The sequence below is a fragment of the Argopecten irradians genome, chromosome 2 (assembly GCF_041381155.1).
Source record: "Argopecten irradians isolate NY chromosome 2, Ai_NY, whole genome shotgun sequence".
Classification (NCBI taxonomy): domain Eukaryota; kingdom Metazoa; phylum Mollusca; class Bivalvia; order Pectinida; family Pectinidae; genus Argopecten; species Argopecten irradians.
This window is the reverse complement of record NC_091135.1, coordinates 8,215,833-8,233,735: the sequence shown is the minus strand read 5'-3', so window position 1 is coordinate 8,233,735 and position 17,903 is coordinate 8,215,833. Positions and strand designations below refer to the sequence as shown.

The following is a 17,903-nucleotide window of genomic DNA, read 5'->3' as shown; positions in this document are numbered from 1 at the left end:
CTCTCCAGTGTTTGTGAGGACGTCGTATGTCACCTTGACGATGAGTGAGAACCAATAGGCGTGCAATACCAGCAGAAGGCATAGCATCGCGTTAAACATATACATGGCGGGAAAATATCCCACTAGCAGAGGTAACTCAAAGTATGTGGAGTAGATCACCCTAGAAAAAAATCAACAGAGCATACGCATATATACATTGTATCATATATGGTGTGACCAAGATGTACCAAAGTGAAACCCATTCAAATGTTATCAAATTCCATACAACTTCATCAAATCTCTTTTTCATCCTGAGGGATAGAGTTGAATAGGGTCAAATTAACTTATAATGCAAAAATACCATCTCAAAATGAAGATATATGGAAGAGTCGAAAAAGATTAATTTTTCGTATTTTTGTATATATATAATTATTCTTTTTTATCATATCAGCTTATTATGGCATTTTTTTTATTTATAGATTTTTGAATATATATTTTATTATCAAGAAGGAATGAAGAAGTGATGAGGATGACAATAGCGTATAAATGGGCCTCACTGTAGACATCCGTTAACGGAGTATATCATGGTAGGCACTAGTTGTCTGTAAGTTCCGTAGGAGAGAGAAATGTCCTGTGTTTGTCAGTCACATTCACCTCCAACATGACTAACAATAGAATTTGTATGAAGTGCTTCCTCCTTGGAAGTGTTCGTAACCTGCAATGTTTTGCTCTGCTTTCTTCGTTACAATTGGTGTCCATGGCAACTGAAAGAGAAGTCTCGCACCATCACATCGTGACACAGATCTAAGGTAGGACAAGAATACAGTAAATATTGGATCTAAATACCTCACACAACGTATAATAAGTAAATACAAAACGTCAAACAGACAAGATTAATATACACAAAAACAAATGCATGTGCGATACAAAGTGCAAGCAAGAAGCAACAGAAACAGCCTTGTTTATCTTAAACCGTTACACTTCATTAATACCAAAGCGGCTTTAATTTCCTCAGATCATAGATATTAAGTTCTTTTATTTCTAAGATACACAAAATGAGAATTATTTTACATATCCCTGGTCTTTAGAAACTAATTTTATATGTTATAAGTACTGTATGACTATATATCTGAACGTGATAACAGAATGCCTTGTACAATTTAGGGAGCACAACGTCGGCCGTAGATACTATCCTATATTAGAATCATTCCCCTAACCTGTATCACCTTGTATATAATAGGTACATAGATCAAACGATCACACATATATAAGTACAATACATGTAAATCAAACTGCTTATATTATCTATACCAGTAGATCACACAAAGGTCAAGGTCGAAACTGGGTCAAACCAATGTCAACATTACCGTACACTCATTAGTATGTACCCTAAAACTTCAAATATTTTCATTGTAATTATTCTTCTGGTTTTTTTTTAATTAATTTTTCTTCTCATGTATCATGTGGAGCTATAATTTCTGTGATAACCTAACAGGCATTTGTTATCAATGATTCTATATATAAATGTTATATAACCACAATCTGGGTGCAGATAGGGCTTGTGAAGTTTGAACTTTAATGCATATAGCCTTGACTCTGTACCAGGTCAATAGCTGATTATCATAGATTGACAATATACACAGTCCAGAAAATTCTACTTTATTTTTTCTCCAATCACTGGGTATATTGATTATAAGTGTTGGCTGAAATGAGAGGAGTTCAAACTTGGAAATGGAATCAATTTGATAACCTTGCTTTAGGAAATACTTCAATACTACTTACAAAAAATATAATGTTTATTTGATTATATTATCTCTAAGTTTTTTGGGTTTTCTTCCATTAGGTTTACCAAGGTACTTAACACTTCATTATCTTTGGCTATAAAAATTAAAGTACTTAAAAAGATATTGTACTTAACTCTATAAAAAAACTAATGTGAAGATTTATGAGTACTTTTAACACTATGCTAGTGAATATTTCTTAAGAGATACAGCTATTGACCAAGTTAACTAATGTACATATGTACATGTAGTAAATACAACATTATCGTGCTATATATGTAAACTTTGTCCTACTGGTGTGCTCAAACACTGATAGTAAATGCATATATCTCTAAAAGTCAACAAGGAATATGAATGTGTGACTAAACTCTAATCTGATATATAAATATATTTCATTACTATAGATATACAATTGATGCTTATGATAATTATAGCATTTCATGTATATACATACTAATAATTAATGACTATTATTATTATCTGCTACTTTATTCCATAGATGTAAAATATTTTAAAAGGAGAATAAAATAACCAAAATTTACAACCAATTAATTATCAGCATTAGATAAAATAAATAAGGCTAGGCATATCTCTGAGATATACTGATTACAGAAGTGTTAGCGAAATGTGAGCGTGCAGAAGCTACCATCACCTAAGTGAAGAGCAGAAAAAATCCTCCAAGATTGATCAAGACACAGTTTACAGTCATTGTAAATATCAACACAATTTAACAGCACTTACATTGAATTAATGTTCATTTCTTCTGGTTTTTTTTTTTTTTTAAATTAATTTTTCAAATGAAATTAAGCAAGCCAAACTTTTACTAATGCACTAGCCTTCAGAGATGGGCTAAGGGGGACAACTCCTACTGGTATAGGACCAGTGTACAAAGAGAGACAACCTATACAGTTAGAATCTGAATGGGATTTCAGTGCGATGGAAGAAAATAAAATAAAAAAGACAGCAAGAGAAAAAATGAAAAATGAGTATGAAGTCAGAAAAGAAAAAAGAGAAATAGAGAAACAGATATAAATGATGACTAAGGAGAGTTTCAGAAAAGTATGACAAATAGAAAGAAAGTCGGGAGTTGGCAGACGAAATTCTCATGTCAGACTGAAAACTTACCAATGTAATCTGATATATCTAATCCAAGTGGTAGAAATATTGGATTTTTTTTTTACAATCCTCTGACAAATAAGTATGGTGTAATAGAAATACACAGCAAATATGAACAGAAAAATAATGTCAACATTACACAGGGTACTTACAATCAAAGGATTGATCTTTTCTAAAAAATAGTGCATGATCATTAAAGTTAAAGAGATGGTCTAAATAAGAGATTTCATGTGTTTAGCGTTTCACAAACCAACCAGGTTACCATATTAAACCCAGCATGCAGCATGGCCAATAATATGCGAGTAGTGGCTAGGCTTTTGCTCAAATCAAAACCTTTGAGAAAATGTTTTTATACATTGCTCTTAACCTGCTTCCTATTCCTGTCTTTTTTTCTTCATTTTTATCCTTTTCTAATGAAATTGTTCCCAGAATTCATTACAATATCACTTTCTCCCTTGCTTTACTCTATTACGTTAAGTAGGGTCCCATGGTTAATCACGGACCAAACTGGAGGTTGAGTGTCTGAAAATAATGAAGTTTAAACTCTAGCTGCCAGAGACTTATTAACAAATTCTCCTGCGGCACAAAGTGTTTTATTCCCTACCTTAAATTCACAAATTTGAAGTAAATGCATTTTAACAGATTACCGTCCCCATCCATAGAAAGTACACTGTAACTGACATTAGGCATGCTTAAGTTCAATGGAAATAGGGATACTTTACTACCAACTAATTTCCCTATGTAGTTCCCTAAAACTGATACACCCTTATTTCCCAAAAAAAAAAAAAAAAAAATATTCATGCACATTCTAATATGAATTTTAATTGTATGCATATCAATGCTAAGTGTTTGATCAGATTGTGTTGAATTTGTTCTATTATATATAAACAATACTGTACAAAAAAAATTGTCATAAGAGACCATGTAGGATTAAACATATAGATGAAGGATTTTTTTCTTAATATCAGTTTGAGTTATTGTTCATTTTTCCGTCTAGATATACTGTATAATTACAATATATGTTATTCTGAAACAAGAGTTATCTCCCTTGGGTATATATACAGGTTTATATATATATTTACTTTGTGTTAGTTCTTTTCCTTTCAGGTATATATACTTTACATGTTACTGGTATTAGAAGGTATCTTCTTTGGATATATATATATACATGTACTTAACTGAGCATAAATCATCATCCTGAACAGCCATCACGAAATGGCGAAAGTACTAGAGGAAGGTCGTTGAGTTTTTTTTCCTATATACTTCACTGATATACAGCACTATACTAAAGTCTTCACAGTTTTCAATGATGAAATAAAATCATCTAGGCTCCCTCTATTTCTCTCTCAACAAGGGCAATTAACTCAGTAAATATGGAAGAGTTACTTACCATACTATACACTCACACAACTGTACGTTGTCCATCAGAATTTTACCTGTTTACAATTACAAACATTGGTTTTCTGTTTGTAACTGACATCATGATGCTGAGAAAAGGTGTAATACTGAAGTTGTATAAAGGATATCAACCTCGAGATATTTCATGGTTCTACAGAAAGCTGAAATCAACTGTCTCCAGTTTAACAGTCATATTCAATACAAAATGTGGAAAAAAGGTAGGATAATCTAAATAAGAGATTTCATGTGTTTAGAGTTTCACAAACCAACCAAGTTACCATTTTAACCCAGCATGCAGCATGGCCAATAATATGCGAGTAGTGGCTAGGCTTTTGCCCAAATCGTGGCTAGGCTTTTGCCCAAATCAAAACCTTTGAGAAAATGTTTTTATACATTGCTCTTAACCTACTACCTATTCCTGTCTTTTTTTTCTTCATTTTTATATCCTTTTCTAAAGAAATTGTTCCCAGAATTCATTACAATATCACTTTCTCCCTTGCTTTACTCTATTACATTAAGTAGGGTCCCATGGTTAATCACGGACCAAACTGAAGGTTGAGTGTCTGAAAATAATGAAGTTTAAACTCTAGCTGCCAGAGACTTATTAACAAATTCTCCTGCGGCACAAAGTGTTTTATTCCCTACCTTAAATTCACAAATTTGAAGTAAATGCATTTTAACAGATTACCGTCCCCATCCATAGAAAGTACACTGTAACTGACATTAGGCATGCTTAAGTTCAATGGAAATAGGGATACTTTACTACCAACTAATTTCCCTATGTAGTTCCCTAAAACTGATACACCCTTATTTCCAAAAAAAAAAAAAAAAAAATTAATGCACATTCTAATATGAATTTTAATTGTATGCATATCAATGCTAAGTGTTTGATCAGATTGTGTTGAATTTGTTCTATTGTATATAAACAATACTGTACAAAAAAAAAAATTGTCATAAGAGACCATGTAGGATTAAACATATAGATGAAGGATTTTTTTTCTTAATATCAGTTTGAGTTATTGTTCATTTTTCCGTCTAGATATACTGTATAATTACAATATATGTTATTCTGAAACAAGAGTTATCTCCCTTGGGTATATATACAGGTTTATATATATATTTACTTTGTGTTAGTTCTTTTCCTTTCAGGTATATATACTTTACATGTTACTGGTATTAGAAGGTATCTTCTTTGGATATATATATATATACATGTACTTAACTGAGCATAAATCATCATCCTGAACAGCCATCACGAAATGGCGAAAGTACTAGAGGAAGGTCGTTGAGTTTTTTTTCCTATATACTTCACTGATATACAGCACTATGCTAAAGTCTTCACAATTTTCAATGATGAAATAAAATCATCTAGGCTCCCTCTATTTCTCTCTCAACAAGGGCAATTAACTCAGTAAATATGGAAGAGTTACTTACCATACTATACACTCACACAACTGTACGTTGTCCATCAGAATTTTACCTGTTTACAATTACAAACATTGGTTTTCTGTTTGTAACTGACATCATGATGCTGATAAAAGGTGTAATACTGAAGTTGTATAAAGGATATCAACCTTGAGATATTTCATGGTTCTATAGAAAGCTGAAATCAACTGTCTCCAGTTTAACAGTCATATTCAATACAAAATGTGGAAAAAAGGTAGGATAATCTCACAAATGGATATCTGCAATGGTTCTGATGTTATTGCCTACATGAACAAATAATCAATGTAAAAATGCACTTTGACCTTTGTATTAGGTGATGCAGGCATCTTTAAAATTTTCAGGGTGACTTAATAGTGATGCAGATTTATCGGCTATAAGTTTTCATTAAATGTGTCCACCAAATTTCTATGATTATTTCTAGAGACAGGTTTAGTAGTAATGGACCTCCTTGCAGAACACCAGGTGATCATGAGAATAACCTAACAATACTGTTGACAATGTTATTTAGATACTGTAAGCCAATGACTGACTAAAACCTTTTGAAACATTTGAAGCCATGACAACCCTATTGCTATTTTTGAAAATATGACCAATTATTCCCACTAATGATCTATAAACAAATTTCATTAATGTACATTTTGACATTTGATTTTGTCACCATGGTAATCAAATGACATCTGATGTCTTGAAAACTACAACCATTATTTGTCTTCCTTTAGAATCCCTAATTATAATTTCTAGCTTTTAAATACAATATCTAAATTTTGACTCATCTAAAGCCTTTGTTATATTTCCATGGTAACCATTATTAAATTATGTGATACGTAATATAACAGGCATTCATATGTTATACCACTTGACCAAGTTTGAATAAAATCAATCCAAAGATTATAGAGGTATTGGTCATTATAGAAAAACAGTGAATAGCGACCTGGTTACCATAATAACCAATATTTTCAGAAAATAAAGGCTATCTGCACATCTACAAAATGGTCCGTAACATTATTTTGAAGTTTCAATGAAATTGGTTCAGTAGTTTAGGAGAAGATGTCTAAGCAAGATTTGATATAGACAGAGTGATTCCAGTATACCAATGGCCCCATATTCGTTGAGAGGGTACAAATATTATATTTATAAGTATATGGTAAAAGGTATCTTAAATTTGAAAAACAGATTTTTTTTTCTCCGTGATAATCAATTTGATTTTGAATATATTATAATTGTCATAAACTTGGAAATGATGAGTCAGTTTCACATTTTTAAATCAAAAGCTTCCAAAATGTAATCTGAGCTAAATAATTGTCCATGTTGTTCATATTGAATATCATGAAGACTTTAGGCACATAGCTGTAATTATACTATATTATTGGAGGGTGAGGCGTCATGAAGCCTAATCTTTGGGTAGTAGTTGACAACACATTTAGGCCTGAAACTCAAGAAAGGTCTAAAAGTAGAAGATACCTTACAATCCATTCCTTTTGTAGACAGGAATGTGAAAAAACTTTATGTAGAAGCCAAAGTTGTGTTACAATGCATTCTGCAATAAAAGATCCTAAATTGAAACTTTTCAGCAAATGTAGCGAGAAAGCTCATGCTTGCATCTAAAGCCCAGTATCATAACTTCATGGTGAGACAGATGTTGCAACTTTAAGCAGTAATAGATTATTCCTAAGTAAAATGTACCAAAAAGAAATGAGGATGAAAGAAAAATAAAAACATGATGCAACATTGTTGAAAACAAAAAGACAACAACAAAACATGAAAAGAAATTGAGGTTGAATAAGGACAACAACAAAGTAACCATGCACACGGTACCAGGGCCCGACTATCAGTCCAGAGTTCAGCCGGATGTTTATTGTACAGAAGCATCAGGTGGGTTTTTGGAGAATGATAGCTTTTCAGTATAGAAGGGAAATTTTCATAGAAGAAGGGGAAAATTCGAGAATTGGTACAAATATTTTAACATTTCCTTTCTTGGCAAGTAGCTATACTACATTGTCGACCGAGTTAAAAAAATTGATTAGTTTTCCCAATCCCAAATATCTGAAACAGCCAGTGCATCTCTTTGGACAAAAATAATAATAATAAAAAAAAAATTAAACCTGAAAATATTTCAATGAATTAAAACACCAAATTTTGTCATTCATGACTTGATGGATAATTATATGAGAAGAAAAAATAATACCACCACTTAAAAAAAAAAAATAATTTGTGTAAACTGTGTGCTCCATGCTTCAAGGAGGTTTTCCCATAAAATCAGCAAATGTTACCTTTCGGTTTTTGTACCACCCAAAATATAAGACGCGGATTATCAGTATTGTCCATACACAGTGCAGAATTTGCAAGGACATCAAGAGTATGTTGTAGGTATAGTACACTGGCCCGAATCCGACGATGGGGTGGGCATAGAATAGTGTACTCATTATGATCCTGCAAAAACAAAAACACCAGGCAAAAATCAGGGCTAATCGTCTAAAACAGGAACACAATTCAGGCTCTCAGGACCCTCAATTACTGATCAAACTCTTGTATTAGGGGTGATGAAGGTTATGCTTTCTTACCTTTGTATTTATCCAGCAATAAGCCCATTCCCAAATTACTCAAAACAAACTTTACGGAAAATTAATCTTCATTTCATAGGAAGGTAAACATTTTTCACCCCTACAATTTAGAGTCTAGAGGTCTATGGCCTCTGAATGGGTTTGATAAGCCATTTTGAACCAATCTGACTGTAAAAAACTACAAATGTCTGTAATTTATAAATGCCATAATATGAAATTGGACCAGGATATTAGGGACAGGAAGGGATATATATGGGTATGTAACCCTCCACCTGAGACACAAAAACAGTTTCTATATCAATACAATTTCCAATGGATTTTGCTGACATTTCACCAATGACTAGCTTCTTGCAAACATTTGAAATGGTAAATGCTTATTTTACGAAGGGAACAACTAAATATTAGGCACAATACCATATGTAGACTTATTACCATACAAGGGTTTATAACCAGATATCACAGACTTATTAGCAGACTTGAGCTTATTATCAGACATGGACTTATTACCAGACATGGACTTATTAGAAGAGAAGGGCTTATTACCAGACATGGACTTATTTCCGGAAAAGGGCTTATTATCAGACATGGACTTATTACCAAACTGGAGCTTATTAACAGACATTAGCAGAAAAGGGCTTAATACTAGGCATAGGCTTATAGGCAGACATGGGATTACTTCCCTATAAGGAATTGTCAGATTTGGGCTAACCATAAGACATTGGCTTATTGCTGGATAATTACAGTATAAAGAGTGACACTGACACATCCAACTCAAACTGATACAAAAGAAGTAAAAAAAAGAAAACAAAAGAGGAGCAAGAAATATGTTTCTTACTCTGATAATTACTGTCAAATTGAAAACACGAATGGCCCTTTATGTATCAGTTTGAGCATTACTGGTAATCACAGGTAATCAAGTGGCTGATCACCCTGAATTCAACTCCCACCGGGAACATGTCACAATAATTCCAACACACTGTCCAAATGTGTGTGAATTCAACACCAGGGACAATCATACATGCTTCAGTCTAGACTACTTCTGTTAGTAATACCTTATGTCTGTGTGAAATCCTAATATTTGTGTTTGTGTGTATACAAGTATACATTTGTGGGTTCTACTTGTCCTAGTACTAGGTGAGTATTTATGGATTCTACATGTCCTTATAAGGTGTGTATTTGTGCATTCTACATGTCCTTATAAGGTGTGTATTTGTGGATTCTACATGTCCTTATAAGGTGTGTATTTGTGGATTCTAATATGTCCTAATAAGGTGTGTATTTGTGAATTGTACATGTCCTTATAATGTGTGTATTTGTGGATTCTAATGTCCTAATAAGGTGTGTTTTGAAGGTCAAACAGACCTTGCTTCCCTTGACTTCTAGTGGATACTTCAGAAAATGAAACCATTTATAAACATCATAATCAAAACTTGAAAGTATATTTAATAAGGGCATCATATAGCCTCTACAGGAAATCCCTTCACTCAAAGTCAAGGTCAATCAATTTAACAAACTAAAAAGAAGCCCTTAATTTGTACTGCTTCTGGCCTGCTATATGGAGAAGCCTTTTATAACTGACTTAATTTAAGCATATCTAAGCTATATGATTTTGAAAGGTGAATGACAAGGTCTTAGATCAAGCATATTGAAAACCTCTTGAAAGTAAGTGAGAACAGATGGTATATGTACAATATCGTATATTCGATTCCTGTAGTTAATACTACAGCATTTCCTTAAAATAATGTCGGATATCCTCATGTCAGTAATTTTATAATAGTGTTTCTCATGTTGCTATTTTTACAGTTTTGGTATACCTGTAGAAAATCTAAAATAACATTTTGTAAAATTATTTTAAAACATATTAGATGTGTCATGTTTCTCTGTATGAAGCTTATATATATATATGGTTAGTAAGAATTCTCAACATTGCTGTTAGTGCAGCTATTAAAAACACAACAACCAATAATAGCAAATCATTTTCATAATCATGCGATATAATACATTCACACACATACATCAACATACACTCCCCTTTGTACATAGTTATGCAAATCATCAACAAATCTAATATCGAAAGAATAAATTCAGAAAAGAGGATGAAACTGAGCCTAATTCATGTCATAGATAACTAACACAAACATAGAATCATAAAAGGCACACTGTCCACGTAAAACTCAAAAAGAAATAAACACACGATACAGAGAAGCTATGTGATACAACAAGTGTTCAGGAAAATCATGATCATATTTATATACTTTACACAGGCCTTCTACAAGGTGCAGAGATATGAACTTAACTATTTATCTTTTTCTTCTTCTTTAAAGTTCCATTATTTATGATTTTTTTTTTTTTAAAGATCCATCAATATTCAAATAAACTAATCTAGAATGCTACATAATAATTAAATAGCAATAAACTATTTTTGTTGCGAAATTCAATGAAATATTTTTCTATTTTACAAGGTTTGTTCGAGTCAAAATAACTTATCTTTAAACGATTTATATCAAAATTAACTTCTTCCAAGAAAATCCAGCTTGATTTCAAATGATTTCAGAAATATACCATTCAAATCAGAAACAAACGCATTAGGATGTTATAAAATTTGGAATGAAAGTAAATAATAGGAATTTGCCACACAAATTAGAAATATTTATTCCGGATTAATCAGGACTTTTAAAACATAGTCTGATAAAATACAGCTTCATCAAAAGGTTTAATTCAAAGATCAAGACACACATTTTAACAGTTTAGCAACAGGAATCCAAAATATTAATTGAAAAACAATCAAAATATAAAATCAAGTGAAAAATAATCCAGAAGTGAAGGCAATATAATCAGAAATCATATAATTCTCTAAATTTAAATGCAGCTGAAAGTTTCATTAGAACAATATTGGAAATCAATCTGACTAAAATATCTGTTCATGACTTATTTGTTATCTCCGTTGCCTGCACATCTGAAGGTACTGCGATTGGTGTCATGTTCAGATGACCCTTTGACTAGCCAATCAGATTACTGCTGGAAAAATCTGTCCAATCTGATAAACCATTATCTTGTATCAAAGAACCCACAAAACTATTTTCCAAATCATCGCTTCTGATTGACCTATATAAATGAATATTCATAACGCTCGGGGTCAACTGAACGTGACCCAGAATGTACATGGTACCTTGGGATGTTCAGGCGTACCTTCTTAGTAAATAAAGTCATGAACAGATGGTTTTAATCAGATTTATACGAAAAAGAAACAGACAGAAGTATGTACTTAAAAGTTATTTGAAAGTCAGAGATAAAGAATTGGTTACAGAGAGTTAAAAAACTATTGTTAACCAAATAATTTCTAATTAAACTAAATTTATTTTTCTCATTTTGTTTTGATAAAAAATCATTAAGATATCCAAACAGCAACTTAGAAACTGTAAAAAAGTGTTTAAAGAGACAGTATTTTAACTATTCTATATCATTGATGACAATTTCAACTTTTCTTACATTTCAAAGTAATAAACACTCTTATTTTCATTATTTTTATTTAATGCTAGTCCTAATATTTAGCCATAGGAGACACCTTCTTTGAAATTTTTTGACAGTTCTTTGGGCTAGAAACATATACTAACAGTCTTATACATATAGATGTGGAAATTTGAGCTTCCCCTTTAAGGGAAATTACCATTCTAAAGTGCAAAACAACATAAAAATGTTTCTGAACAAAAGTATTATTTTTCATATGTGCATCTTGCAAAAATATATATAGAATTAATATCTAGTGGAAAAAAGCAGTGAGCTACAGTTCTTTTGATTTGTTAAAAAAAAATCCACTTGTTTTGAAAATGAGCTTTTTAACTTCTTTTAGAAGAAAAAAAACAAAACAAATTAGTTGTGCATGGCAATGCCCAAACTTGAAAAATGAATATGTTAAGATAAAACCAAAGGTTAGTAGAGCAGTGCCCTTGTCATAGAATCTAATCATATATCTAGGTCGTAAAATCTTTTCTAACTACTATTTCTTTCAATACCTAACTGCTTTTAATCTTTAATTCTTAACCTAAATAACCTGTGGCTCAAAATAAGATATTCCTCACCTATTTCAACTTTTACTGAACTAATCAGTGATTGGTCTATTTATCAATGGCACTACAACTAATCCCAGAACACAGTAGAGAAGGTACTACGAGGAAGTCACAAGTAACGGTCAAGCAAGATAAGCACCTTTAGCACCGGGTAAGCTAGGACAACTGATTGATACATGATCACCAAACAAAACAAACAAAAAACGGACCAGATCAACTCACCTGTTACCTACTTTTATTCTAATGTCTACAGATATCAAAGCCTCTTTGTCATTAAGTTCCTTTACAATTCAATCATATTTGACCTCTGTAACCTTTAAGTAAAGGTGAGGTGTTCCAATTAACTACAGAAAGATCATTGAAAGACGTTGGTCCCTTTGAATCTTCTGAATTTAAATGATTGGCAAGGTAAAATGAATTTGAACAGAATTGGTTATAGTTATCTTGTTAATTAAGTCTTTTGACCCTTGTGACATAAAGTTTAGGTCAAGGTTATCCCTGTAGCCTTCAAATGAAGGTCAAGGTCATTTACATGAGCAAATTTGGTTGCTGCTGCCAAGTGTCAAAGAGAGACATGGACAATGAGCCAAAACAAATAATGACTTACATATGACCATTGGGCAGGTGAAGTAAAAAAATTGTTATCCCCTATACCAACAAAGAAATAAAACTGCAGTCCAAGCTCCAAATCAATAGAACAGGAAATTTAAAGAAAATAAGGACGTTTTTGACTTTTATAAAATAACTATAATGTATAGAGGCCCTCGATATTTCTTATCCATCAACAATATCCAATCTACACACTTTGATCAATTCTAGATCAAGCCACGATTTCGAAGATTCTAGTACAGTCATTAATTTTTAAAACCTGATCAAAGCAAAACACGAAACACTTATTCCACTCCTAAATTTAAAATCCAGCCAGGTGGCAATAAGATGACTGTCGTAGAGATATTTAAATCAGTTGCCGCTTCAATCAAATATTGCCCTCATATGGTGAAAAACAAATTCAGTCCCTAATATATTGTAAATGAATTGTTTTTAAGATTTCTTCAAGATTGAATTCATATTTACATTTCCCTTCAGTACTTAAAGTATTAAGTATTGAAGTTTCCTTATTAATTCCTACAGTATACCAACTATCTATTTTTGTGTCTACGAAACCTCAAAGTAATAAAATATTACTGTTTTAACCACTGAAACACTGACCGAAAATTCATAAAATGTCTGCTTTTACAATGTGACCACAAAAATATTGCATGAAAGAAACATGACTTTTTCATTGCGTTAAAACACTGCCCACAGTTTTATCTTGAAACCTGCTGCCACAGCTATAACATGAAGTGTATTTCTAACCATTAAACGCAGTTTTCATGGCAACATTTCAGCACTATAGTGAATACTATTTCTGTTGAAGTAACAATTGCAATGAACAAAAGAAAAATGTATATACTGCCATCTTTGATGCATCAAAATATCGTTCTGATTTAAATATATTTATAATTAACATTTAATTCCCTGAATTCTCTCAGGACAACAGCAATTCTATTGTTGTTAGTAAATCATTGCCCTATTTCCCCGATGTCTTAGTAAAGCCTAGATATCCAGATATCTATGTTAGTGAAAATTTGAGCTTTTTTTATATGGTTATGTTATTAAAATTTGCCCCCATGGAAAAAATAAAAACATAAATAAACAACATCCCTCATCGGTAAGGCAAGCAAACATCTTGTTTATTCAATGTCAGTGTCCAGTGTGCCTTATAGCTTTAACTCAAATAAGAAAAAAAAACACCAAATCAACAAAACTTTAAATACCAACACGATAACAGATTTCAGTCACATGCAAAAAAATACCAATAATCACTTTCACAGCATTAATAGAATATGATGAAAGATACCTTGAGAAGCAAATTACAATGATTTTACTGCTAAATAAACTTTCATTTACCATACACAATAGCGACATTCACAACACAACAAAAATCTATAGACACATGCAAAAATAGAAAACATGTCTTACTATATTTATACTTCATATTTTATACTAATATGGAAAATAGAATGGCGGATAATTTATTTATTTTGTGAAAATGGAAGATTATCTGTTTTCCTTTATAAAAAGGGGAGACAACTTCATTATATTGAAAGTAAAGGGAGATAAATCTTTTTCTGTGAATGTCTTAATGTTAGCCAACGGTTAAGAGTAAGTGTGCTTTACTATTGAATCCACAACATGCAGGACACTACTTTGTTAGTAAAGCATTCACACACATCTCACGTGCAACAGGTTCAGTATAGTGGGGTTACACACACAACAAGCATGCATGGGCGGTATATAACACAAGCTGTTCAAACCAAGCAAGTTAACGTAATCATGTTACGCTGACATGCCAACACTGACTTATTGATATAACTCAGTGATTTACTTGACTACAAGTATTTTGTACTTTATCAGACTAATTCAAAGCTTAAATACAGATCTATATATAACAACTGTTCCCTGTAGATGCACATTTTTTTTCGTGTTGATGCATGATAAAGAAATAATGTTTCAAGCATGAAATGACAATTTGATAATTTGTAATGCATTGCAAAATGACGGTGATTGAGATAATGTAAAGAAGAAAGAATTTAAGAAAATTGTCAATTAATTTCTGCACGGATAGCTTACAAGTGCATGCTGAAGAATACTAGGAGATGCTATTGAAATTGTAAAATCAATAATGAATGATTTTGTGAATACACACACATGAATATATATATTCAAAGAAATTTCTACAAATTGATACATCTATATGCTATAATTATATATTTTGCCTAAAATAACTTTACTTTCTGAAAGTAGTGCAAACACAATTCTCCCAATAGGACAATAGTACAATGACTCTAGGTACAAAAATACAGTTTGACATTAAAAGAAACTTTCACTGATACAAATATATACTAATATACATACACAACTTTACACCATAAAACTTTGTAAATATACCATTCCAAATAGGCCAAATATACCACTCCTAATGGGTCAAAAATACCACTCCAAATGGGCCAAAAATACCACTCCTAATGAGTCAAAAATACCACTCCTAATGGGATAAAATACCACTACTAATGGGCAAAATACACCACTCCTAATGGGTCAAACATACCACTCCTAATTGGCAAAAAACACCACTTCTAATGGACCAAATATACCACTCCTATTGGGTAAAATATACCACTCCTAATGGGTCAAACATACCACTCTAAATGGGTCAAATATACCACTCCTAATGGGTCAAACATACCACTCCTAAATGGCAAAAAACACCACTTCTAATGGACCAAATATACCACTCCTATTGGGTAAAATAAACCACTCCTAATGGGTCAAACATACCACTCCAAATGGGTCAAATATACCACTCCTAATGGGCCAAACATACCACTCTTAAAGGGCCAAATATACCACTCCTAATGAGCCAAATATACCACTCCTAAAGGGCCAAATATTACACTCCTAATGGGCCAAATATGTCACTTCTAGTTTGGCAAACATGACATCCCTTATTTTACACAAATATACCACTTCTAGTGTGCGGCAAATACACTACTTCAAGTGAGTAATATACCCCCCTAGTGGGACAAATATACCACTCCTAGTGGTACAAACACACTTCTCTGAGTGGAGCAAAATGCAATATACCAATCCTTGTGTGGGGCAAATTTACAGCTATTCAAAGAGTGTAGTGTAGAAACCCTTGTGTATACCAATCCTTGTGTATACCAATACTTGTGTGGGACTAAATACCACTCCTAGTAGTTGGAGCAAAATAACAATTTGTATGACAAGCAAATAACAAATAACACAATGTGGGTCAATGTTAACCAATCATTTCACAATATCTAATAATGCAGAAAATGTGATTACATACAACTCCTGGTATTACAAATACAGTGTATTAAAAAACATTGAACAACTAGAAACAAAATCCATCTGTAAATATCCTGCTTATGAACGTTGAAGATAAACAACACCTCACAGCAGAGAAAATCCACACAAAAAATCATCTGGAGTACTAGCTATAGCTACCTGTGCAGGAAAGCATATGGTTGTATATAACAGCATTTTACATATAAGCAGGGTGTCTGCACTAGCAAAAACATTTCCAGTTCCCAAAGACTACACTAACTACAGATGCTGAGCCTTAAATATTGATACCCTAGTTGAGTTCACCTAAATCTATGTATAAATTTACATATTTAAGGTCTACATACAAAACACTAAAATCAAAAGTACCAATTTTTTTTTAATTTGTGTTGGTGAAAAGGTTGTAAAGTATTTAAGTTGAAATGTTTTTCACACAAATTAATTACACTCGTTATTAGTTTGTCTCACACAAGTCTGGTCAATGGTTATAAATAGAACTCGGATTAGAGCACACCGTCTATTACGTTATTCCTGATGCTTACACAGCAACATTATAGTTTTAGGTAAATCTTCCCTTGATTATAATAATTATTATTCATACTGAAATTAAGATTCGTTAGTACCTCAATAACTCGGAAACTTAAGGGTCAGAAAATTTCCTTATTATAACATTTTCTCCATTTCAAAACGTGTGAATCTGAATAATCAGTTATAAATAAAATATAAATTTATTTTTTCAAGAGGAAGTTTTCTTAATTTGTAGAAACCACCATGCAAAAGATTGAAAAATAATTAGATCCAATATTCAAACAATATTGAAACTGTATTCAAACAAAAGAAAATGCATTGTCTCAAAAAAGCTCAGACAATACCAAATAAGTCTTTTTGAACAAGTTTGTCATCACATTTATATCTAAAATTAGTGAGTGATTAATCTGTAACAGATAAGATTGAGAAATGAGGTATATATAGTGGGTAGCTCGTAGCGAGAGTTGATTATGTAGAGATATGGTGTGTATCAGATAGGTGGGACAATTCTCTCCAGTATACAGATCCTACAGTGTAACAGTGTGCCTTCCATGATATAGAACACCCATCTACCTGCAGTTATCTCCCTTACATTGCTTCCCACATTGTTGAATTTTCAAATTTTTTGAAATTATTTTAAATTATTTTTTATACTTATTCTTGATGCAAATGATTAAAAGGAGCACCAGAATTGAAAATCAAAGATTTTTGCTTTGGTTTTTGAAAATCTTAAAGTTTATTTTTTCATTCATGGAAATAAAATAAATCTCTCCATGTCTGATTTTCCAAATGAAAGGCAATGTCTTGTATAATGCAGGTAAATGTGTCATAGGTATATTTATAATAAATACATAATAATGTCGTAAATTTATGATAAATACTCAAGAAAATAATATAAATATCAATAGAGTTTCTATGAAGATTATTCGGTCAAATGCTGCATCCATTATATTATATAGGATAAAAAGAATGTATATAAAATAAATAAGAAATATCTGCATTACAATCTATGTTCAGATAGAAATTTTATTCATGGAGCCATGAATTATTCTTGTTCGTAATAATATTGAAGTGACACAGAATTACAATACTTTGAAATGATGATACGTGAAATA

At 31.9% G+C, this 17,903-nt stretch overlaps 1 protein-coding gene across 5 annotated transcripts in view; it reads right to left on the bottom strand.

Annotated features, from left to right (window-relative positions):
* LOC138314338 (ceramide synthase 5-like) overlaps positions 1-17,903 on the bottom strand; it is a 73,005-nt gene that overhangs the window by 9,019 nt on the left and 46,083 nt on the right. For 2 of the 5 annotated variants that reach the window (XM_069254631.1, XM_069254629.1), the window contains exon 9: positions 1-160. The exons of 1 other annotated variant lie outside the window; for it this stretch is intronic. In XM_069254631.1, coding sequence (XP_069110732.1) covers positions 1-160 — 160 coding nt within the window. Of the gene's footprint in view, positions 161-7,894; positions 8,151-17,903 lie in introns of those variants that run through there. 2 more of the 5 variants (XM_069254630.1, XM_069254633.1) reach the window with 2 other exon arrangements.